Source organism: Simochromis diagramma, unplaced genomic scaffold, assembly GCF_900408965.1.
Source record: "Simochromis diagramma unplaced genomic scaffold, fSimDia1.1 OVJJ01000717.1, whole genome shotgun sequence".
Taxonomy (NCBI): Eukaryota; Metazoa; Chordata; class Actinopteri; order Cichliformes; family Cichlidae; genus Simochromis; species Simochromis diagramma.
Window position 1 is genome coordinate 431,721 of NW_024387503.1, and position 26,210 is coordinate 457,930.

The following is a 26,210-nucleotide window of genomic DNA, read 5'->3' on the forward strand; positions in this document are numbered from 1 at the left end:
CTCCACATCCCCCCCCCTCCCTGTCTCCACACAGCCTCGACACAACCTGGGTGCCCCCTCGCTGCTAAGCTGCCGCCTTAAATCCACTATTGTGACGGGTAATGTGTGACACGCTTCCCCTTAGGAATATTACCATTGGCATCAGGGTGAAATCTCAAACTCTACAAAAGTGTTTGTATTCATAAAAAGGCCCTATTACTACCTAAATTATCCAATCCAACTTTATTTAAAAAGTACGACAGAGTCGAGCAAACTGCTTTCCAGTTAACAGACAGCAGTAAAATACACAAACACATTAATACTATGGAAGCAGTACTGAACAAATTGGGGAAAACATTGTCCTTCTCTGTTAGCTCCTTTGTTCTTCAGCTCACTAATGGTTTCTTTTTTTTTTTTTTAAAGCTTTTTCTCCCCTGTGTGGCTTTCAATCATATATTAATTCCTTATATGACAGCCTCCCGTCAAAGGGTTTATTTTGCATGTCAAACAGAGCCTGATTTTAGAACAGCTAGAGTAGCTTTGCATGATTCCCAGTTCAGAATAATCCTGCCTTATACTGTTCTTTGGTCTAGGCCTTTCCATTTAAATTTAAAACATGCCATTTTAGCTTCTCTCCCTCTGGGTCACTCTCTAGTTACGCCGGCCTTAATCTTTATTCTGATTGGTCGGGGTTCTGTTCTCCCAGTTCTGAACTATTGGTTTGTTCCAGTTCCTGGTCAGAATTTTCAAGCCCCTTCAACTAGGAATTTGTACTCGGAAAGCCAAAAGAAAACCCACCAATCCCGAGTTAAGAATTCAATCCAAGATGGGGGCAGCGAATGTAAACGGTAGTAAAATTGTAAAACTCGTAATCTATTTGTGACTCACTATAAATAAGCCATAAACAAAGCACTGATCAGGCTCTGTCCATGGATGTGCTACACTGACTTGTTCCTAATATTATAATATGTCCCTGATTCGACCATATTGGGAATATCTCCTGTCTATAACATCCCAAAGATGTATAAGTGACACCAGTGAGGAAGTGCAGTATCCTGGATTCTTTCTAATTATGAGTACTGTGAAAGATGTCTGGATGTTTAGAAGTCTGTGGGAAAAGCTCGTGTCTCTTTTGATTCATGATCTCAGTAAACACTTTCCTGATGAGTTTATGGTCTCAATCACTAGTTTCAGTTCCTATTAAACACGATGTTCTTTTGGGAACGATTGTATTCCTGAGCGCTTCGGTGACTTATTTTGGCACATCATTATTTTATCCATTCAGTTGATTAGACCTGTTATTGCTGCTGACCTGTTTCAAATTAACTTTAAAGCATATTAACTTTTTGGCTCCTAATCACACTATACCGGGACTTCTCGATGCCGTGCGAGACTTAAAAAGAAAAAAAAGAGTAGTTTCATGATCTCAGACAGTGAAAGAAGGGCTGAGAGGGAGAAACTCGGGATGCAACAGTGGAGACAGAATCAAAGAGTAAGTTAATAAGGTGCAAATGAGTGAAGGTTTAAAGAAGAAGATGAAGGCGAAAAAGAGACAGAAACTGATTAGGAGTGGGTCGGAATTCAGCTTGAGAGAGACGAGCACAAAGTCTGCGAAAAAAGAAACTGCTCAGGTCTGACTTATCCATTTTTTAAGACGTAGAGTAAATGAGGCCCAGTTCAGAACAGGGTCTTTTCATATAAGGATTTACATTGTGTAACAGCAATATTAATGTATTGTTATTTTACTATTTAAGTAAGCTCTGTAGACACAGCAATAAAATGTTGATTTTTTTTTTTTTTCATCAGCAAGTCAAACTGATCAGATTTCTATGAAGTCACGATAAATAAATTACCCATCAACTTTGAGGTCGGCTGGTCCTTGTGTCCACCTTGATACACCGTAGTAGCCGATGCAAGGGAGGGTTCGGCCACCTGTTATTGTACCCCTACAGCCGTGATCTATGTGCTGTGTTCGCTCTCGCCAACTCTGCCCCCAACAAGCTCAGTAAAAGCTGAAACCTAGTGTACGTTGGCACGGAGGAGGGATTTTTGGGCTGAGATTGTGGTGGCGACACCAACGGGGCCAACCAACAGATCACAGACGAGCGGTGGAGCCAGTGAGCGGCTGGCGTGCCAGAACCAACGTCACTGAGCTGCAAAGTTGCAGTGCACACATACCTTGCATGTAGTGAGTCATGAGTGCGCACACGCATGTATTCACATGGTGGGAGGCAGCTGTCTGGCACAGGTTCACCACAATCCGGGGCTCTGCCTTCCCATCACCGCGGACCCCTTGCCAGGCCAGGCTTGGAAAGAGGTCACATTCTCCAAGGTGTGTCTAAACAGAAATGACATGTGGATGTGCTGGCACGAGACGCCGCTCTCGGCTCTCTACCACCGCATCTCATGCTCCTGCCAGAAAAGCAGCCGTGGTTGTTTTCTTTCCCCCTCTTTTCTCTTCTCTTTTTCTTCTCCCTCCCTGTGAAATGCAGCCCGGTGCCAGAGAAAACAGAATCAGTGTTTGTTTTAATGGTTGTTCCATTCCTCAGGTTTATCCTGACTTAAAAATACCAGTAAAGTGGGGAGCGAGCTTGACAACTGGAATGATGCTTATGTTAATTTGGGTATGCTATTGCTTCTTTTGCCTGAGGAGTTCTCTCTGTCATCTTTCATTAAACAGCTTTTCTACTGACTGACATGTTTGTGGAAATGTATCCCCGTGACTTATTCCCTTCATAACATGACAGCATAGTATTTATGGTATACGATGTATCATCAGATCTTTCTCAGGGCAAACGTCTAATTACACACTGATGGATAGCTCTAATAACAAATGCATGAATTAGTAGAAGGTGTCAAAACACACGTATACACACTGTTTTACAGAAAGAGTAAGATTCAAAAAAAAAAAAAACGGGAAAAAAAAGAAGATCTGTTCTGGAGGATGCTGGTGCTGGCCCGATTCCTGATTACTGCGAGCTGTATAATTTGTGAGTGACACCTTCCTGTGAAACAGGATGTCTCCATTTAGACTGAGGTGAGCGGCGCGCATTAAAGATCCCCTCCAGACATCTTTTAAAACATTTAAAAATACTTTGCTTTGAACAATAATCTGTCCGATATGGTATCAGTAGGTGGATGTGTTGCTGGGAGTTTATTTAAGTTGCTTTCTGGATTACGACTGGCTTCCAAGCTAGCTGTGATGTTATAAAATTGGACTTGTACATGCATGTGTTCAGCTCAGACTTGAAGTAAAGTTTTACAGATGCAAATGAAAAAAAAATTGTAAAGCTTAGATTTTAAAAACTGTCTTTATAGTAAGCCCTGGATGTGATCATCACGTGTTGTGCTTTTGTCTGTTTGTCTTTGAAACAGCACAAGGGAGCACTCACATCGACGGAGTATGTGCTCTTTGGCCAGTCTTCTAGTTAGACACAACATGATGCCCTATGCCTAATATTTTGTTGGTTCCCCTTTTGTTGCCAAAGCAGCCCTGGCCCATCGAGGCATGGACTCCACTAGACCCCGAAGGTGTGCTGTGGTATCTGCACCAAGATGTTTGCGACAGATCCTTTAAGTCCTGTAAGTTGTGAGGTGGGGTCTCCATGTTTGTCCAGCACAGTCCCACAGTTACTCGATTGGGTTGAGATCTGGGGAATTTGGAGCCAAGTCCACACTTCAAACTCATTGTTGTGCTTCTCAAACCAATTCTGAACCCTTTTTGTTTTGCGACAGGCTGCATTATCCTGCTGGAAGATGCCACAGCCATCAGTGAGTACTGTTTCCATGAAAGGGTGTACATGATTTGCAACAATGCTTCGGCAAGTGGTACGTGTCAAAGTAACATAGATGGCAGGACCCAAGGTTTCCCAAAATCGCCCAAAGCATCACGCTGCCTCTGCCAACTATCTTCTTCCTGCAGTGCATCCTGAGGCCGGGTGTTCTCCAGTAAGCAACACACCAGAAAAAGAAGAAAGAAAGTGTGATTCATCAGACAAGGATACCTTCTTTTATTGCTCTGTGGTCCTGTCCTGATGCTCGCATGCACATTGTTGGTCATTTTTTGTGGAAGAAGGGGGTCAACATGGGCACCCTGACTGGTCTGCAGCTATGCAGCCCCCTACACAACAAACTGTGATGCACAGTGTATTCTGACACTTTTCTAAGGGCAACTAAATCTGTGTGGCTTTGAATTATAAACGGGAAGAGTCCCATAATATAACCACAACATTTCAGGACACTGCGATGACAGTGCATCTCAAAGAAGGACAGTATTTGATGCAGTAGTTCAATGATTAATAAAGAAATTTCTTTTTTTTAAAAACAAGATAACATGAAAACGGTTTCATGCTTGGACATTTAACAGACTTGAGCGATGTTTCAGTGCTTCACTGGTAAAATAAAGTCAAATATATGACATATTTAAAAATAAGCTCTGGTATAGTTTCTTAAAATTCCTGAAAAGAATCCAAAAACAGCTGCCTTTTGATTTCAGGGGCTTGATGTTCTTCAATTTCAATTTCAATTTGATTCAATTTTATTTTAAAAACACCAAATATAACCATAGAGTGACAACCCCAACAATCAGATTACCCTCTATGTCCAACTCCAGGCCTCGAGGGCCGATGTCCTGCAGGTTTGAGATCTCACCCTGGGCCTGAATCAAATAATTAGTTCATTACCAGGTCTCTGGAGAACTTCAAGACATGTTGATGAGGTAATTTAACCATTTAAATCAGATGTGTTGGATCAAGGACCCATCTAAAACCTGCAGGACACTGGCCCTCGGGGCCTGGAGTTGGACACCCCTGCTCTATAAGCAACCACTTGGCAACAGTGGGAAGGAAAAACTCCCTTTAACAGGAAGAAACCTCTGAGAGGACTAGGCTCAGAGAGGGGCAGCTATCTGCCATGAGCAGTTGGGAGCGATGGGCTGTGGAAGCTGGAAAAGAGCCAGAGAAAAATAATAACCAATGATTAAATGCAGAGTGGTGGAGTCCCGGCATAAGGGAGGAGTCAGGGTCACCTGATCCACCTCTAATTATAGGAATGTTTAAAGCCTAATCTTAAAAGCAGGATGTTAGATATTATCAATATTAATATTGTGATATTCATATAAATCATTAATATCATTAAATATGGGATATTTATGGAAATTAGAAGAGGCATGAACCAAAACAGTAAAGCTGTAATCCTGACAATCAAAATAATGAGCTGAAAAAATGTATCCATCGTTAACAGACTTTTTGAAAACGAGACATAAAAAAACTCTTGCAGGTTTAAAAGTCTAACACCAGCAGAGTTTAATGTGTTTCTGGATAAAATATTCCTGCTTTGAGATTTTAAAATGGTAAAAAATGTCAGGAATATCAAGTCAACCTAAAATTTGGAAGCCTAAGAGAAGCAATCCTGCTTTTCAGGGAACAAATTAACTGCTTCGAGAAAAAACATTCAGTACAATTAAAATAAGTAACATCTTAATTCGAAGTCGCTCAAGTCCAACGCTGCTGCTGTGCTTTCCCTGCTGATAAGCTTTTTAAAGCTGACAGCGCAGGATCACAGCTATCTGGTGAATGGAAATGCGATGAAAGCTACCCACACTCAGCGGATTGCTTTGGCTTGCATCATTCTGCATCCCTGGCTGAATTAGTGCTTACTAGGTGGTAATAAAACAACTCTAAGCTGCAACATTGAGTTCAGGTCGAAAATGGCTCAGTACAGTGCGCTGGGAAACTACACTTCTAAGTCTAAGGCGTGTCCAGGTTTGTCGCAGAGCTGATTAAACTCAAACATGTCCTGTTTTTGATCGACTGCCGCCCTGGAAGAGAGCGTGGAACATCACCTGGATCTAGTTTGCACTGACAAATCAAACCCATTTGTGGTAGGTGGGCAGGGAGTTAACCAAAACAGGGACTTTAATCATTTTATGTATGGTAGGAGTTTATAAGTTTTAAATATACATTTATGTGTTCTGGCCCTTATAACTGAGGATAAATCACAGCAGTGATCAGGCTGTGGAAAGGACACAGACACACACTGAACACAGCAGGCCAGGTAGCACGCTGAGCTCAACACAAAGAACAGGGATGAGGTCCCTGGGGACAACATGGAAGTGGACAGGATCAGGTTTGCAATGGACTTACAGTATGTGTTTCAGGGGATTGCAATGCACGCACAAACTGAAAGGTGAGATGTCATTTGATGCCAGACTATAAATATGATTGTTTTTATTGGCAGTATGGTAGCATTAAATAGCGTGTGATTGCTAGTTTAATCAGAACATGATGGAATAAACTCTGTAGAGCAGTTATGGATTTAAAGATTTCATTTGGCAGCTGCACAGTCACTGAATTAGTTTTTAAATACACAGTCATATTGTTTATCTGTTTGTGACAGCTGCACTGTCCACCTGCAGATTATCCCCTGAGTCCATTAGCTGTATGTATGGACCCGAGACAGAGAAGCTGCACATTTGTGAGGTTGTGTCAGTATGTCATAATAACCGCACCATTAAAGGTGCACCCTGATGAGACCCAAAAACCAAACATTCAAGCATCACCAGCCCCATCAAGATCACCCGAGTCACTGGAACACAAACATTATAACAAAGAGCGTTGATGATGAGAACTCATGAGCCCAGAATCCCTAGTCTGGAAAACAATAGTAAAGACCAATAAGCCGAGAACATCAGTGTGCTGTGTGAGAAACATGTATGAAAGTCTGCACGGAGAGCTAGTGTCCACCAGCACAGCATCACAGATGTAGTAAGGACCCAGAACACTGCAGAAGCTGAGGGACACCGAACAGACCCGGCCAGCACGACCCAGGCGCCACAGCCCACCCCCAAAGGCCTCAGACCCCGACCAATCGTGGAAGCGAGAGGCACTCACCCCAACCCAGTGAGCTGGGTGAAGGGACGGGACAGTGGGCACGGAGGGAATGCATCACACAGGCCAACACAATACATGTGTCACGGTCTGTGGAGACAGGCCGTGTGGTGGTGTGTGTGATGGACCCAGGTGCGTACACAAGTGAGTAGACGGGAGTGAACTTAACAGAAAGCGAGCCTTTATTATGGCTGAAGACAAAGTGTACAAACAAAGCAGGGATAGCGTGACTAAACTAGACTATAACTAAACTGGGAAAACTAGTACTGTGACAAACTAAGAAGACTCAGAGACTATGGTGATAACCGCAAAGACTGACCGTGAAAACATGGAGGTGGGAACACAGACGACGCGACACAGACTGAATGAATGAAACGCAGAGACTAAATACACATAAGGGATGATCAAGGGAAGTGGAAACACATGAGGGGGAACAGCTGATACACATGAACCTAATGACAGGACAGGGAAAGTGAAACTACATACACTGACATTAGACACAGACTTTCAAAGTAAAACAGGAAACATGGGGATTAGACGTGACCTGAACTGAACATAACCACACAGACATGACGTATGACAGGTAGACGCACGGACCAGGGAGCCTGAATACAGGAGGAGATGATACAAACAACTAAGAAACAAAGGACTAAACAGCAACCTCGAAATTAACTAGATGAACTAAACTAGGGCACAAATGAATACCAAAATATATAAGAACTCAAACACTGGGTCACAGACCCAGCCCATGACAACATGGGAGGCAGATCAAGGAAAAGGGAAGGGAAGGGAAGGGTGGGGAGCCAGAGTGCCAAGTCAGAAAGAACTGGCAGGATCTGGCAGTCTCCCCTGACATATCCTGCATTAATCCAGCCCCGCCCGGGCGGTCGACGCAGCCCCCACCCCCAGGACTCACACCAAGCCGGACCAACCCAAAAGCTGTTTTTTAGTTTTTTAAAAAATTGGATAAATATATATTTAAATCATGTATGTTATCCAGCTTCCTGATTGGGGACATCTATAAATTCTTAAAGTTAATTAAGTACATTTTCCTCATGCCTGATTGGTGTGAGCCCCACCTATAAGTGGTTTAGTGAGTTGCATTAAAATTGATGGCAGGTGGAACAGGAGAAAACGAGCCAGTCGCAGATAGTCCTACCACCATCCCAGCCTACCCTCACCACTTACAGTGAGTCGTATTCTGCTCTGCATCAGTATAGTTATGACTCGTATGTGTCAGTGCACTAGTGCTGTGGATTAAAAGAAGCGAGACAGGTGAGGTCAAACCAACCTGTTGAGAGATAGTAAAGAAGAGGCAGAGTCATTGACCCCCCATCCTCCCACAGACCCACAGATCCGGCACCCAGAGGAGTCTCTAGCCCGCCCCCACCAGCAGAAGAAAGAGGGCAGCCCAGAGCATCCACCCGGGAATCTCCAGAGAGACAGAAAGTAACCGATGAATTATGACCGGCGGTTACATCTCCTGCAGTAGTTGCGGTCACAGAGGCGAGGCAGAGGAAAGCAACCAGAAAGGGGTGGGGCTAGAGAGAAATCAGGGAGGGGGTGAAAACAAGCCCACCAGACCCACGGCTGGGCCCGTACGTGCAAACTAAGCACAGTCGGCCAAATCAAACGTAATAAATTTTTTAAGGAGGCAGATACTCTTTTCACTAATATTTCTTCAATTGGTATTATTCAACCAGTGATTAATGCTAAGTGATTGCTTAATTTTCTAATAATAAGTATTATTTTCTTGGCAATGGCTGAAGCAGTGAGTGTGGGTTTAGCTTGTTTGGTTGGAAGACTAATTGCGGTTGTCTCACTGAGGAAGCACAAATGATGAGATAGAGGAAAGCTTTTGAGTTGTTTCAAGCCACGGGTGAACACACTCATAGCTCACTGTAAGGTGGTAGAGAATATTTCGGCTGTCTAATCCAAATCTCTGGAACAGATTAGAGGCTGACATGAACTTTTATCATGAAAGATGTGATCTCTGTGGTGGGGTTGGGTGGACTGTCCAGGGCTCTGTGGAGCCGGGGGGCGCTACTGCACTGGGCCCCGGTCTGATGGGCCTGGGCCCCCTTTCCCTGGCGGGTCGCGGAGGGTGGGAGTGCCTACTGGGGTCAGCGGGGGAGCTGGCCCCAGGGAGGGGTTACCTGCCCCTCCCTTCCTTCCCTCCCCATCTCCAGCTGCCTCCCTCTTCCCGCTCCTCCACAACCACCCACACATGCAGGGCCTTGGAGTAGGGGTATGTCACCAGGGTGCAGAGGAGGCTACCCCCCCCTCTGTCCCCTTCTGGCTGCCTCTGCCTCAATTTTATCCCACAACTTAGACATTCACATTATTCACACTCTCATTACACATACATATAGGATCTTGGGGGTGGGCACAATCACGGAGTCCAAATTACCATCAGGGTGTATACCTCACCCCTGACGTCGTTGCCCACCTCTCAATTTTAAATACACTTAGTCATTGAGGGCTAGCAGGAGGGACTATGTGCTTACCTGCTGCTCCTTGGCAGGTAGCTCCATGCCCTCCTGGGTTTTAATTGCACCTTAGAACACATATGCATCAACACTACAATGAGCGGGTGGAGGGAGGTTTGGAGTCTTCTCCCACCCCCATTCTCTGCGGCCTGCTGGAGCGGGAGGGCTAGTAGGAGGAGTTGGCCGTCCGACTGCGGTCTGGGGTGTGGGGCCTCCCTGCTGCTGTGGAGTCGGGGTGGTCTGCCTCTCCCCACCGCAGGGAAAAGGGTAACACCACCTGGGTCTGGGTGCAATTCCCCCCTCCAGGGGCAAGGGTACCTAGACCCGGTTTGTAGAGTATGCTTGGGGAGTGTGATTGTGTGTACAGCGTCTCTTTATGTCTGTCTCCACGTTGGTTGAGTGTGGAGTGAGTGCATATGAGAGCATGAGGGTGGGAATGGATGTTTGTGTCTGTGTGTGCCTGTATGTCTGTGTCTATATGTCAGGTTGGGTATCAGACGCCACCTCTCTGGGGACACCTCAGGCCCTCCAAGGTATGGAGGCCTATCTCCACCCACCACCACTTCCCCTGCCGGTGGCGGACTCCCTCAGGTGTCGGTGTGTTGGTGGTTCTTTGTGTCTGGGGGTGGGCGTCTGGGTACACACCGGCTCACTCCTTGGCGGCCGCTTGTCGGGGCCTGGGGCCTGGGGCTCGCTCGGGCCCCTTTGGAGATGGGGTGCCCCCGGCCTCTCGGCCTGGGGCTCGGTCACTCAGGCACAGCTGGGGGCCGGCGGAGCTCACGGGCGCGTCACTGCAACTCCCCCTGGCTTCTGCTCCGCGGCTGCTGGGCGAGCCCTCATCTGGGACTCTCCTCAGCTCTTACTGGAACAGTGGCGCGGCTGCCCCTCTGTTGGTCTTCCATGGTCTCTTGTGTTCTGGGGGCCTCTGGATGTCTGGAGTTTTGATCTCCTCCATACCCGCTTCACACCCTGGAGGACGGGGCTGTGGCCCCCCCACACTCCCTAGCAGATCATTACATGGAGAAACCTTTGGAATGCAAGCATGCTGATCCACACAGGTATGCACACAGGTGTACACATGGGTATTCACAGACGCGGACTAAAGCTTTCTTGGCTGCTGCCTCAAAGCACACTGTGCGCTGTCTATCTTGCGTGCTGCACAATATCGTTTATTATTTAGTAACTATTGATATCTATGACTAGCTAGTTTATTGTGATGGTGCTTTGTTTTCTCTATTATTATGTTGCTCTTTGTTGTTTGCTGTCTCCTCTGTTTGTTTGTTTTTTTGTTTGTTTTTGTTTTTTTTTCTCCATACAGGTGACCCAGGAGTTTTTTTTTGTTTTGTTTTTTTTTTCTTTTTTTTTTCTCTCTCTTCCCCCCCCTTCTCACCGTCTCTTCTCCCCTTTGGTTTTCTTTCTTTCTCTCCCCCTCTTTCTCTCATTCATTCCCCCTGTCCTATTTATTAAAAAAATAAATAAATAAAAAAAATTAAAAAAAAAAAAAAAAAAAAAGACAAAGGATGAACTGAAGCTCTGCCATCACGTAATGTCGCATACTGTTGTTTCTGATGTCATTAAAAAAAAAAAAAAAAAAAAAAAAAAAAAAAGAAAGATGTGATGAAGACGTGAGATTCCTTTCTGCTCCCATGTTGTAAAGTGAAGTGTTGCTGTTAAACTGAAAATCTGGATTGTCCCAAATAAGTGAGAAAGCACAGGGTTCAATTAAGGAACTGTATCCACACAATGGCTGAAAAAGGAATTAGGTTACTACGTTTGTCCTGGAATACTAACTCTAAATAGTTCACCAAGTCAGTCACTTTGTTTTTTCTGTAGTCATATCACCAAAAAGTTCACATAAAGCTCTCTGGTACAGGAAAAAGTCTGTCTAAAACTCACATTCACCCACTAACTCAACAGTTATGTCATTAACCTGTCTTTTCAGGAAAATTTTGGCCTTTTAAATTTCAATTTTATTTAAATTGAAACGATGCACCTTCTGTTTTCTTCACCACTTACGGTCATCACAGTGGAGCTTCTTAGCCACGATCTTCAACTAGGCCATCAGAGATAAATGGTTTAACTGTTCTGACTGTGAGGCTATAACAGAAACAACAGTAACGCCTAAATTTCATAAATGGTACTAAAGTACAGTTTACATTTACAGTAATAGGCTGACCGTGTAGTGTCCACTCCATGGACAAAGACTTAACCCTTTTTTAACATTTAAAAAAACATGTTAATTATCTTCCGGTTTCATTGTGTGATTTATGGCAAAGTTATTTTCAAAGGCCTTTATTTTTGGGGTAAATAAAGGCCTGCTGAGCAAGTGCTTAAAAGAAGTGTACAGACTTCATAAGACACAAGGTTTAACACAACATTACCACAAACGCCAACCTGTTGGTGGCAAAGCTGAGGGACGACATATCCTTGGAGTAGAAGTGGCTGACCAATCAACTGCCAGCAGCATGGCTAAAGTCATCCAGAGAATGATATGAACCCTGCATTGCGGACTGCATTCTTTCTGCCAACACATAACATTTTATTTTGAGTCCCTTGACAGAGAAAGTTTGGAGCAGCTTGTAGGTCAAACATTTTATCAGTCAGATCAGACCGCCAGCCTGTCGATGTCCTCCTCTGACTGATTTTGTTCAGCTGTTCACTACTCAAAGTAAGTCCTTATTAGCCTCTTTTATTAAATGCTAATTACGCTTCAGACATCAGCCAGATGTTTGCACACTGCAGCTCTCGCGCTCTCCAGATAGCAGCTGTATGTGTGTGTTTGCGTGTGTGTGTGTGAGAGAGAGAGGAGGTGGGATATTAAATGAGTCTCTTAGTCACCTGAGATTGAACTGTGCCATAACAGTGATGGAAATGTGCTGTTAGGGGGCTCAGAGCGTTCAGCTTGTCTCCTCATCACTCTGCAGCGTGGCTGAGGACTTGGACAGGGATTACACACTTCAACATTTGGAGATGAACTAAAGAGAAAAGTGAGGTGTTTTTGTTTCCCCAGCTTTGGGGTTTGGAGAGCCCAACACTGAGGCAGCGAGTCCTGAGGCTGAGTCACTCGCTCCTCTTGGTTACACTGCTTTGTGTTTGTGTTTGGGTCCCTGTTTGTCTCAAATTACACACCTGACACCCTCCCCCCTTCCCTTCAAAAAAGAAAGAAATTCTGACCAGTACGTGTTTTCTTTATGACACAAGCAACCTCTTCCTGCTCCGTAAATCCAAAAATCCACCTCTGGCTTACAAGTGTAGCAGAAAATAACTTGTGCAGCGAGCTGCTGAACAGAAAGCAGGCACAGCCATTGTGTATGTCAGTGGAACTGAGCTGGAATTTTAGCGAACTCCCCTTCACTAAACTACCACCACCCAGCATGCAGCCAGCTCTGCCTTCATCATCACCCACCTGGTTAGCAGCACCCACCCCCGCCCCTTCAACCAATATCTCGTCTGCTCTCCACAGCAGGCTGCCAGGCCCGGGGCTGGGCCACAGGATGGAGGAGCAGGAGGAGGATGGGAGTGTGTTTGTTGGTGTTGATTAGAGGATCAGATCTCTAATGATGCCAAGTGGTGGTGGTGGTGGGAGGGCAGTCTCTTGACTCCGGTCCAAAGGCTTTCGATTTGAAGGTGTGCTGAACACTTGGAAAAGCGCACACACGAATACACGTAATGATGAAGAGCGTGGTAGGGGAGCAGCTTTAAAAAGATACTTTTGATTGATTGGCAGATTCTTCACGCAGCAGCTACACTTCTTTACCCTGGTGAAGGGAATAAGTTGACCTAGACCTGTGCTTTGAGCCATCAATTGCAGAGGGAAAAGAAATTATACACAGGATGTAGCATACACAAGCTGGAGCCACATAAGAGGGAAATGAATGCCAACATCTCACCAAGCACCACGTAAGTTGTTTTTTTGGGTTAAATCTGGAGTCAGCCAGTCATCAACCTTTATTCTATCCAAAAACTGATTTTTGAATTTTGATATATAACGTAGAGCACGAGGAGTGCAAATGAGTCATCCATGACTTGTTATAACAGCAGTAGAGCAGCCAAATCTATATACCACAGAATGTGACACGAACAAATCACCTAGGTACTGTTATACATGTGCTGGTGGTCAGAAAGTAGAGGTTTTTATGTAGAAGTTGGTTGGCAGTAGTGGAGATACAGGTTGGTAGAGGTCAATCCCTGGCTGCTCCAGTGTGCATGCCAAAGTATCCTTGGGCAGGAAACTGAGCCCCAAGTTGCATCCATCGATGTGCGAGTGTAAGCTAAAGCTCTGAGGTGTAGAGTTAAAAAGGACCTAAGTGAATGAGGCGTATTGTAGAGCAGAAAAGTGCGATATAAGAACCATGTGTTTTGGTACAAACCAGCCAAGTGTCCCAGTAGCTACCAATGAATATGGGCTCTGACGGTGTCCCACTCTGACCACTGAGCCACCAAATGTGGAAGAAATTGGCAATCTTGCCCCCTGCCTGGCCTCAGTCAACTGGTGCACAAGTGTCAACTTCAACAGGGACTTCATTACACTGTTACTGTTTGTGGCAACAGATGGGAAATGCTGAATTAAAGAAAGAAGGACGTGGTTCTTCAGAGCAAAAGATTGCTGATTGGAGAAACCAATCTGCACATTGTGAAATGGTATCATAACCACTCAGTGACTCCTCTAAGGAACTACTTTGGAGTACCGAGTTGGTGACGCTGAGAGGTGGGACAGCAAGCAAAGGCAAGGCAAGTTTATTTGTATAGCACAATTCAACAACAAGGTGATTCAAAGTGCTTTACAGAGACATTAGAAACAAAAACAAATAAAAAGCATGATTTAAAATTGATTAAAACAAGCAAACAAACAAACTAACTAATTAACAAACAAACAAACAAACAAAACAGTATATAAAATCAAAACAGATAAAATCAGAACAGTAGATAAAATCAGTAGTTAAATGTAAGTTTTGAAATTTAAGCTTAAAAGTGTGGATTTGGTGCTTTATTCAAATGCAGCTGAGAATAGGTGAGTCTTCAACCTGGATTTAAATAAACTGAGTGTTTCAGCTGATCTGAGGCTTTCTGGGAGTTTGTTCCAGATATAAGGAGCATAAAAGCTGAATGCAGCTTCTCCGTGTCTGGTTCTGACTCTGGGAACTGATAAAAGACCGGATCCAGGTGACCTGAGGGATCTGGAAGGTTCATACTGGGTCAGGAGGTCACTGATGTATTTTGGTCCTAAACCATTCAGAGCTTTATAGACCAGCATCAGAACTTTAAAGTCTATCCTCTGACGGAGAGGGTAATCACCTGGTTTCCCTGCCCTGCTGTGATTAGGTGGGGATCTGCTTGATTCCTTGATTGCACTGTGGCTGATATTCCACTTGCGGGATATGACCATTGTGATTCAGGGGCTGATAATACGCTACCGCCTTGGTAATTTCTCACACTTGAATGTTTCAGATCATCAAAATAATTGTAATATTAGACAAAAATAACCCAAGAAATACAAATTTCAGTTTTTAAATCATGATTTCATTTGTTAAGGGGAAAAAATATCAAAATTTAATAACTTTTTGTGCAACCCTGTTAATCACAGTTAATTCATAACTTAATATATCAACATGGCTCCCAAAAAGTACCCCTCACCCCCAGATGGTTGTGCCAGATGGCTACCCCTGAGCCTGGTTCTGCTGGAGGCTTCTTCCTGTTAAAAGGGAGTTTTTCCTTCCCACTGTCACCAAAGTGCTTGCTATTAGGAGGGTCATCTGACCATTTAAGTTTTGTCTGTATTATCCTAAGGTCTTTACATTACAATATAAAGCGCCTTGAGGCAACTGCTGTTGAGATTTGGCACTATATAGAGAAAACTGAATTGAAAAAATGTAACCAAATAGAGCATAATGTATCGCAGAATATATGGTCACATCCTACCTAGCATAAACTCACTAAAAAACACTTATAATGTTGATGTGGGCATTTACACCCAGATGTTCTTGAAAACTTTGTGAACTCCTGATGTAAATAATGACTTATGGTGACAGTAAATGCAAACAGTAATTTTGTAAACAAGAAAACCAAATGGGGGAATCTTCAAATGAAGGACTTGAGTTATGTAAAGTCCTTGTTCAGACACTTCCTCCAGGAAATTGTGACGTGTATTTAGGCCCGATTCTGTTTTGTCAGTCTCTTCAATTCATCTTCCAAGTAGCTGATATTGTTCCATTTTACTCTTTCATTAATACTATAAAGTGTGCAGTGGGGGAGCGGTGAGTATTTCAGAATAAAACTTGTCAAGTCTCTTCTTTTTTAGAAAGATTTTCACCATCAAACTGAAAAAAAAAGCTTATTATTACCCACATATGTCTGTCTGATGTCCCATCTATTACTCGGAACGTGTGCAGAGGAAGTCCAAACCTGTGGAATGAAGTCTAAACTCCTGTAGATCTCATAATGTGGTGTGCGGTCCCCTTCTTTCTTCTCCTCCAGCTGTGGAGCCTCAGGTAGTACAGAGCCTCAATCCAAGCCTTTAAAAGAGATTGTCCAGGTCTGGTCAGGAGACAGGGAAGAGACGCAGTGAGTGAGGGCGACCTGAGGCACGTGGCTACGCTCCACATTATATAAATCCACAGCACTTTTATGGGCTCCATCAGGGTAGAGATCTAAATCTGGGTTAACAAGCAGAGCTTACCGCTAAGAGTCCAGGGCACGAGAAAAGAGAGAAAAAGTCTCCTGTCTGAAACTCATTTCCCATAAATCATCTCGGCTCACACTCTTTGAAGTGGCTTTCTTAGAGTTTGGACAGGAAGTGTCGGGCTTAGGGGTTTTTTTCCAACCCAAAGACAGAGAGGGGAGGAATGAGGAAAGGAAAGGCAAGGAAAGGAAAAACAAGAGAGGAGATGAGAGGAGGAACACATATGTGCTGTGATGCTCAGAGCAAGTAGTAATCCACACATAAATAGAAACGCTGTGCAGCATGCAGAAGAATATGTGCTAAGCCCGGTTTGGACTCTCATTGTTTGCTGCTTGTCATCTTCTGTGGATGCAGGAGAGGAGGAGGAGAGGGGAGGAGTGGCGCGGTGTAGGCTCCCTGCCAAATGCAAATATTGTGGAATAAATGGCGGTAAAGCTCAACCGTTGCCACTTTGCACCTAAGCCTGTGTTGAATTAACACCGTTATCATAAACAAAACATTATGTTAACGCGGCAGCGGGCTGAGCATCGACAGATGGGTAAGAGCATTAGGGAGATACCCGCCAAAGGGTGCTTTTCACCTCCTGTTTGGGCTATTACAATTCACAGGCGAGTCATGGCTGCAAAAGCGCCCATGGCATATGGCCCAGTAAATATTGACTGATATTTTAATTACCCTCTGCATAATCTAATAATTAATCACAAACATTACAGTTTCACCTTTACCCGGTGCCGCTTTTAAACAGGCACAGTCACTTTCTGTGGATTAAGAGTTTTTCATATTTTTAATGTGGCGGCATGGAGCAACACTCTCTCCTAATGAAATGCCTTCCGGTGCTTTCATTGAATATGTTTTTCTCAGCAAATGTTTCTCTCATCATCTAATCAAATGTTTTCTTTTCTATCACAGTCTACATCTGAACACATATTTGTGGATTTTAGGGCACATTTTACAAATCCGACTGGCTTTCACATGCTTGAAAATAATATTCCCCTGAATTGTATATCCAGGCTGGAGAGACTGGAATTGGACCCAGGACCCAACCTGTGGACCTTCTTCAAAGCGGCCTAAAAGGGAAGCAAACCAGCTCCTAATGACAGACTACATTATGATGAACCCCAAACAGAGCCTCCATTGCTTTGCAAGTCTATTAGAGAGAGCTCTACATTTCTGCCTTTTCTGTGCTTGAACCGCAACAGGTTTCAGGTCATGACTGCAGACTGTATATAAAAAATGGAAGTAGCACCCATTGATTTTGCAATTCCACATTTAAAAAAGTCAACACTACCACCATGGTGGGTTTCTGGCTTCCACCACGGTTTTATTATTACTGTCTTTTCAACGCTGGAGTTTATTTAAATAAATCCTGCATGTGTATCCTGCAGTCTGGAGACTGACTTGCATTTAGAGCCAGGGCCAAGTGGCCACCTGAGGAACTGCACGGATGTAGCTGCAGATCTGCATCTCGGACAATTAGCAAAATGTAGGCTCATTTAAAAGCTGGCACAACATTTGAGCGCATTATTTTATGAAAGTAATATTTTCTTTGTAACTGCAGAGATGCATGAAGTTGAAAACAACAGTTTTTTTTAACAGATATTTCTTGTCTGAAACAAGCACACAAGCTTACTCTATCTACACTGCTGCGAAACAGACATTGGCCCACCTTAAAACATAAATTAATTGTCATTAATCACTTCTTTTCTGTTGACTCAATAAATGTAACTTTTTGTGATAGTTTAAATCATCATTTAGAAAATACATTTTCTATTTACTCAGGCTATTTTGGATTAATATTAAAATTTGAAGGAATGCTTTTTCCCAGCACTGTAAGACAGCATTGTCCTCTGGGTAAAACGCTGTCTATGAAATGTGCTCAAAATCCCCAGACTTAGCAGCAGGGTTTTTTTTTATTGAGTTTACTGTGACACATAAATGTTTAACGGGGCTTTTGGAACATTTCAGTCCAAATAAAAACATTTAACACACGTCACAGGAAGCTGATGAATGATGATGTAAGTTGGGAAAATGTTCTAGTGCATAAAATCATCAGGAGGCAAGAAAAGTCTAAATATTTGGCCAATCAGAAAAGAGAAAATACAGGAGGAGTTTCAAACACTGACACTGCACTCATTTTTCCACAGTACAACAGGAGCATCTGAGTGTGCTGCATTCATGTCTTGCATTCTGTAAAGGGGTCGTATGCAAAGAAAAGCTGGTGGAGCTAAGCTCAGAAACTGGGCTCGGAGTCAAAAAACAAGATACAACACCCTCGTGCACACACACACACACACACCTGCAGGGTGCACAGCAGCATCCCACTGTCTTCCAGGAGACACAGAGGGGAGGGATGTGGAGGAGCGGGTGGGTGGATATGCACCGGGTCGCCACATCAAACTCCTCGCAGGCCAGAGGAGTTCAGAGCAGGCATGTGTAACACAGCGATTCAGCATCCAGCAACTTAGCATGCAAGAGAGGGCGAGCAGATGAAAACCAGCGAGAAGCACGCAGAGCCTTGCCAATCTTTTCGGAGAAGGCGGCAGCTTCTTCTTCTTCTCCTCGCTCTTGTTGCTGTTTCTAGGCAGGCTGTTAAAACATTGAGTAACACATTTGAGCAACAGTTGGATGGGTGGAAACCTGCTGTGTATATTGTTCTACTGTGATTGCATGAAATTCCCCTCTAATTGCTCTTGTTCCTCCACACAGGCCAACAGCTGATATTGAGAACATCTGAGAGCTCTTAGTGTGTGTGTGTGTGTGTGTTTATGTGTGTGTGTGTTTATGTGTAGAGTTGGAGGACAGCCTGGAAAATTAGGCAGCAATGTTTGACAGGTTGGACGGCTGATTGTAGCTTTCACCTGCGACTCGGTGTAGGTGGGCATAGAGGGGTCCATAAAGCTGCCATATGGAGACCATACAGACCAAAAGTGACGGGAGCCTCTGACAGACGTGCCCCTGACTTCATTTAAAGACATAAATCTGATCTTTTTCTTCTGAACAATGCTGTGCTGAGGATTATCATCTTCGTAGTTTTGGAACGTTTCCTCTTAATTTGTCTTTGGAAGCTGAAAAAAGTAAAAGCCTGAAAAGAAACGCAAAGACTTAGTTTGGCATGAGAGTGGTGCGGTTAGTGCTGCACCACCCACAGAAAGCAGGTCCTGGGTTTGAGTCCCCCATCTGGTCCCTGTGTAGAACGACATAGCGTTTGACAACTCTAAATCATCTCTCTCTGTGACAGGCTAGAACCTTTCCAGGTCGCCCTCTGTGGCAGGATAAGCCCCCCCCCCCCCCAAAAAAAATGACCCTGAACTGGATAAGAGTTACAAAAGATATAATGCATAATTTTTTCCCTCCTGTTTCTAATAAACTTCCATTGTGCGCATGACATAATCTATGCTTACACAATGACAACCTCTGTGTCGAGTTGTCATTGTGTAAGCAGCTCTATTTAGGTGAAAGTAGCATCACCAGACTGCAAACAAAGTATTGCCTCAGAATCCTAAACCTTCAGAATCTTTAGCATCAGCGTCCTCGGTCAGTCTCAGCCCTCTTTAATAATATTAACAGAAACTAAGGTGACAACACTAATTTAGGGCTGGCTGTGGCTCGGGAGGTAGAGCAGGTCACTTGCTAAACTGAAGGTTGGTGATTTGATCCTTGGCTGCTCTCTGATGTGTTCATCAGAGCAGGAAAGTTAGATAGAAAGCACTCAGGTGTAGGAAAAAACTGCTCAGTAAGACTAGAGCTATATGCAAGCACATTACATGATGTAGTACAAGACCACTTTGCTTCCATTTAAACTCAAACTGTGACTGCTGACTGAACCTTCAGCTACAGCTGAGGCCAAAGAGCGTCAGGAACGCCTCAATCTGTTGTTAGAAAAATATAAAATGGCAGAAAAACTGTCTGAAAGAAGAAATAATAACTTCAATTGCCGTCCTCTGATCAGACAAATGACTGGACGAGTCACATGCTGGCTTTAAAACTTTGGGAACCTCTTCTTTAACTCCTTTCTATAATATTTGAGCACATCCAAGTCTGCAGACCCAAGAGTTTCTGTACTCATAGAAACTTGTATTTCACTGCCCTCTGCTGGTTGATTCAGAAGGGTTGACACTCTGGTCTCACACAGTCCAACACCACTCTGAGTTCTGATTTAAGAGTCTTAGCTTGGTATGCATAACACTTTTGAGACCTCTTCTGAAAGAAGACATGACACCAGAGGTCAGTTAATAAACAACAATATTTAACAGAAACAATTCATTTTTCTTTGAAAATATTCCTTTTGAAACGTCTTGATGCATGCTCAATCATCCAGGTAAGTAAATCTCCAAAAGTTGATTCTGTTCATCTGGACGTAGCGTTTTGTGGGAGAAACGTTTCGTCACTCATCCAAGTGACTTCTTCAGTCTCAGCTGACTGCAGGTTTCCCCAATCTTCTAAACAGTACATTTGCATAATGACTGAAACCAGCCCACTGAAGGAACAATGGGCTGGGAGGTCAGTAATGGGGGACATCTAAAAGCTGACGTGTACTGTAAACCTACACATACGGATCAGTATCTAAGGTTTGACTCTCATCATCCACTGGAGCACAAACTGGGTGTCATCAGGACGCTACAACACAGAGCAAACACCAAAACGTTTCTCCCACAAAACGCTACGTCCAGATGAACAGAATCAACTTTTGGAGATTCCTTTTGAAATTTACTATTTAATGATGGCGGAAGTGGGTCCTTGGTTCAAATCCACCTACTGGCTGGGTTTTGTCTGTGTTCTCTCTGGCTTCCTCCCATAGATGTGTATTTAGTGAACTTGGTGCTTTTACATTGCAGATAGGTGTAAATGGTAAATGGACTGATTCTTATATAGCACTTTTCTACTCTCCCGGAGTACTCAAAGCGCTCTATACAACATGCCACAATCACACCCATTCTCACAAGCATTTTCTCTGTACTTAGTGCTTTCTAACTACATTCACACTCCGATGGATCCATCGGAGAGCAACTTGGGGTTAGTATCTTGCCCAAGGATACTTGACATGCAGACTGGAGGAGCCAAGGATCGAACCACCGACCATCCCATCAGTAGGTGACCTGTGAATGGTTGTCTCTGTGTTAGCCCTGTGTCACATTGGAAACCTGTCCAGTGTGTTCCCCATCGTTCATCCTATGGCAGCTGGATCAGGCTTCACCCGACACAGACTATACGCAGTCCTGTGAAAAAGTAATTTCCAAAGATCATAGTAATTTGATCTTTTTTTAATTCTTTTTTTAACAAGCAATAAGTGGTAATCACTGTAATGAAATCAGTTCACTATAACAATCAAACGATGGAAACTAGTTAGAACTAAACTGACTTCTCAGCTAAAATGCTTTTATTTATTTATTTTTTTAAAATCACAGTTTACTCATTTATGCATGAAGGTAGGTCCTCTTTGTTGAAACAGAGAGGCTGTGAGCTTCAGAGTAAGCATGGAGCCAAGCTGCACCCAGCAGGTGAGAAGCTCCATAGAGCAGATACTCCTCACATGACCGCTGGTTCGTGCTGGGCCCAGATACAGGCATGAATCGATGCCCGGCTTTAAATCCAAAAACCACCATCACCACACAAAAGTGAACGAGCTCTCCCTGTGATGTCAGTGGACCTCATGGGAGTAGGTCAGATCTTACACAGACAAATGGATAAATCAGAACTTTAATGTTTACGCGAGACAAATCATTTTCACTATCAAAGAAGGACATGGCCACTGCGACATCAGCCGCGTGAGTTGAGGATCACTCCAAAAACACACAAGAGTTTGACAGGAAACTGGAGTGTATGTAGTGTGTCTGTTTGGTCAGCTGAAAACGATGAAAGAAAAATGAAAAAACCCAGAATGTTCAGATATCAAACTTTCCAGGTTTATTTCTAGAATACATCTTTATATCACAAAACAGTCTCCAAAATGCAGACTAGGATCTGTATATAAACTGTACACAAAGCAAGGCACTATACACTGAAAGAATTAAAAATCAAACATTTCACCATCATTCTTTGTTTGCCTTTAATCAGGTCTGTATCTGTCCCACAGTAATGACACCGTCATTCATATCAAGAGCTTCATTTGATCAGTAAACAGCAAATGGTGATCTGTACAGCTGGAACATGAGACACAAACCTCTGCAACATTTATTATACACTTTATTTTGTTAGGGTTTCAATATTTGTTGAGATTTTTCTTTTTTTTAAAAAAAAAAAACATTCTACATGGATGTAATATAAATATAATTTATTTTTAATGCACAGACATACATAGCAGAGAGTATCATGTGGAGGGAGTTCAGCAGGCTGACAGACCTGCCGACACCAACATGGCTGCAAGGCTGACAGTGTAAGGTGCTCCTGCTCAAAGTACACAAGTACATACATTAACAGAGTGGGAATTTACATGACTGCCATTAAAACATGCATCCACTCACAATCCTCTCCTACAACCAAAACACTGGAGTATCTTTTCCCCACACATCCAGGCAGCCCCACCCTTGGAGTCTGAGTTTTCTGATGACATCAGCAGCGCCCAGTTTTTCATCATTCAGAAAAGTCCTTTGGCTTTCTTCAAGTTCATCTGCTTCCAGCCGGGCAGAGTGCCGAACTCCTCTTTGCTCATCTCCAGGGCTCTCTGTGGGATCAGTCACACTCAGAATCAAACAGACACGACGCTCTGCTGCACACACTGATCGCAAACTCAAAGTACTCAGTCCTGTAGCCTGCACTGTGAGTGACAAACATCTGAACACATTCATGCATCAGTGACTTTAAAGACACATTCGAGTTTCCAAAGTGCTCACATCTCCAGGCACATCTCCAGGATTCAGTTCACACGCGTGTGAGTTGTGAGTGAACAGCCTGTAACCAAACATGCTATAGTAGAAACACGGTGTTAGAAAGGAGAGAAAATGGGTGACAATGCTGAACAAGGAGTGAACATCCCAAATCAGACAACTCACCTTCCCATAAGCCCCCACACCCTGGAGGGTGGAATCAGTGAAATAGGTAAGTTCATGAAGGGACAAAAGGAGCGAGACATGACACCATTAAAAACAAATGGAAGAAGTTGGAGAGTCAGAAGGAATGAAAGGAGGAATAAACAAGAGAAAAATCCTTAAAAAACAAACAGAAGTGAGAAGTAACGTTTGACTCATACACTGTCCAGCTGTTTGAAAATAGTCAAACTACACGCTGGCTGCAAAGAGGCATGACCTCAGCTGAGAGTCACAGGTAAGGAAAAGACAAACAGAGAGGATAAGATGGAGAATCAAAAGGTGCAACAGCAGTACTCATGCTCTGGGGAAGGTTGCTAACATTCTGGGTCATTAAACCAAACCAATGACTTGAAAGACAATTTCCCTGAAGTGCTGACTGAGCTGCAAAATTAGGAGGCGATCCTGTCTTGGTTCACCACAACAAGCAACTACTTAATGTACTGTATGCAGCACTTCAGTAGAGGTTGTACTACCTTTTGTTGCCTATGTATGAATGAACTTAAAACAACTTAAAAACAAACAAACTGAGGTTCCTTCCTGGTGCTTCCTCACCTCCTATGACAGATTTTCTGGAAAATTAAAAGGCAGCTCCTTCCCTAAGTGCCTGTCTTGTGCTCTCTTGCAGTGTTTTACAGTAGTGAATACTAACATTTAGTATTCTAAAACTAGACTACAGTCGATGTAGTCAATCTATGTTGTGACCGGCACAACAGAGTCCAGAGAAACTCTATGAGGACACAAACTTATGTGGCTTCAGAGCGGTTAGCTCGTAATGCCCAAGTTACCAGGTAAATTAATGCTGACCATCATTAGCTGGAGGGAAGCTAGAGCTAATAAAGCCCTTCTGGCCAAATTTAAAAGTGGAGGGCTGACATCAGCAAGTAATTTGATTCATGGTGGTGACCTAAATCGACCCGAGGCTGTTGTTCTTCTGACTGAAATAAGCCAACTAACTCACAAGCCAACACAGACCAACAAAAAAAGATTGTTGTCAGCTTAGTTGGAAAATGTTTTCTTAGAGACTTTTTGACAAGTCATTTATCAGTTCTAAAATGAAGCAACCTTTAAAATAAATCACGGGCTCTTCACACTGGACATTCTTACCTGGAAGTCCTCATCAGACAAGTAGACCTCCAGGCGGAGGGGATCCACTCCCTCAGGCAGCGGCCGAGCTAGGAGATCGGCCAGTGGATATGTGGTCTTACAGAGCTGGGCCAACACATCCTCCACCAGAATAATCTGATGATAAATTTCTGCCTCCTAGAAACCAAAACAATACAACATAATTTTTTTGAGCTGATATCCAGACGGACCTGTATGCGAGTCTTTGACTTGTGCACTATTTGCTTCATATGTTGATATTAGTACGCACCCTCTCAGTGATCTCAGCGATGTCCTCTCTGTGCTCCCAGCTGGGGAACATGTTTGTGAAGGTGAGTGGCTCCAGACCAGCGTGGATCAAATATGCTTTGGGAGGCTTCTTCTCATTCTTTTCTGAGGAGAAAAAGCAAGAAATGCATTTTAAAACAAGCAAACATCCTTCATTAACAACCAAGATTTCATTTATTTATCTGGGTTCCAAGATCCTGGGGTTGGTTTAGCAAAAGTGTCCACAACTACTGGATGGGTTGTATATTTATTAGGAAGAAAGTGGAATACCTCTGCAGTACTGCAGAACAGTCTCCATGGCACACTTCCTGTCCGAGTCCCAGCGGATTCGGGCCGAGCCAGTGCTTTCACTGTCCTGAGGCCACCAGCCCTGCCACAGGTACACCTCATGGTGGTTGTCCACCAGGAACAGGGCTGATAAATAGGTGAAAAGAAAAAAAAAAAAAAGACGATCACATCTGGTATGCATCATTGTCAGATTGTTCAAAGTGTTCAGTTAACTGGTCATTTTTGTTCAGTGCAGCGCTGGACATGACTGATGGATTTGTCCTAACAGTTGAAAACCTAGACAGAAGTCCTTCCTGCTGGTTCTGGTGAAAACTCTCAGCACACACTAAAGTTGTCATTCCTAGCATTCATTTCAATGTCTCATTATGGGATGTGCCTCAATCTGTATCCCTTCACAAGCATTTATGTCCTCATGCAACTCTTGATTGGCTGGTGATTGCAATGACCATGTTGGACAGAACCATCCACCAACTAGCCTTTAATGGCGTGCCCCACTACGCTGTTATTATTCAAACAGCTCTTCTTGTTTTGGATCATCTCCCAACCGAGGGCTAAACAGGCTAGTTAGCTTAACTCTCTACAGACAGATGCATGAAAGGTAGTTTAAAATGCCAGGCATCACATACAGTCCTCCTTGTTATCACTCCAGCTAGCAGTGACTGAACCCTCTTTCCTCTGGGCTCAACTGTGCGTTGGAGTAAAGACACCAGGGCTGCTTGTTTTGCTTGAAAAGTCTCCAGTGATGGGACGCTTCTGCTCCAAGTGTAGCCTCAAGCAATGCTGAGGTCTGTGCCCTTACTGCTACTACTGAGATAAGCTTTTCTGGCAAAAACAAACAGCAATAATACAGAGAGAACCCCAACAAGAAGACAACCTCCTTTGAGCAAGCACTTCGCAACAGTAGGAAGGAAAAACTCCCTTTTAACAGGAAGAAACTTCTGTCAGAATCAGGCTCACAGGGGAACAGCCATCTGCTGTAACCAACTGGGGGTGAGGGGAGGACGACAGGAAAAAAGATACAAAAAAGACAAAAGAAGTGCTTACCCTGAATAACGACTGCATAGTAGTGCAAGCTACTTAATGGTAGTTTGTTATTGTGGTCACCAACCAATCAGCAGCCAATTAAAGGAGATAAATGGTTTATTTGAACCATGCAAGGAGTCGCACCCCATAGTGAGGGATCTCATGCATCTCATTCTGAGAACTGGAGTTATGGAAGTAACTTTAAGTTATAGGGAAGTGATTCTGGCAGACATTACAAACATTTAATCCTTAATCACACAGCCCTTTGAGATTCTACTTCTTTTTCAATTATTAAAAATATTTGGTTTTCTCTGCTGAGTTTAGCTGAATTTCTAAAGCTGTTTTCATATTAAAAATACTTTATCAACCATGTCCAAAGTGCGACCCTTACTTGTAGCACTCTGGATGCAGCTGATGACATCAGCAAACTTAAAATCCTGAGCACAAGTTA

The 26,210-nt window shown here is 43.6% G+C and overlaps 1 protein-coding gene and 1 long non-coding RNA gene across 17 annotated transcripts in view; one reads left to right on the plus strand and one right to left on the minus strand.

Annotated features, from left to right (window-relative positions):
• Positions 1 to 3,512: 3,512 nt before the first annotated feature.
• Positions 3,513 to 4,294, plus strand: LOC120725756. The gene is made up of 3 exons (XR_005694204.1): positions 3,513 to 3,561; positions 3,715 to 3,807; positions 3,902 to 4,294. It is a non-coding gene; the product is annotated as an uncharacterized LOC120725756 (long non-coding RNA).
• A 17,621-nt stretch (positions 4,295 to 21,915) lies between these two features.
• Positions 21,916 to 26,210, minus strand: part of svila (supervillin a) — a 78,517-nt gene continuing 74,222 nt past the window's right edge. For 14 of the 16 annotated variants that reach the window (XM_040018767.1, XM_040018756.1, XM_040018757.1 and 11 more), the window contains 5 exons: positions 24,719 to 24,862; positions 24,432 to 24,553; positions 24,164 to 24,319; positions 23,024 to 23,044; positions 21,916 to 22,695 (listed from right to left, as the gene is read on the minus strand). In XM_040018767.1, coding sequence (XP_039874701.1) covers positions 22,609 to 22,695; positions 23,024 to 23,044; positions 24,164 to 24,319; positions 24,432 to 24,553; positions 24,719 to 24,862 — 530 coding nt within the window. In that variant the 3' untranslated portion in view covers positions 21,916 to 22,608. The remainder of the gene's footprint in view (positions 22,696 to 23,023; positions 23,045 to 24,163; positions 24,320 to 24,431; positions 24,554 to 24,718; positions 24,863 to 26,210) is intronic. The other 2 variants (XM_040018755.1, XM_040018770.1) reach the window with 1 other exon arrangement.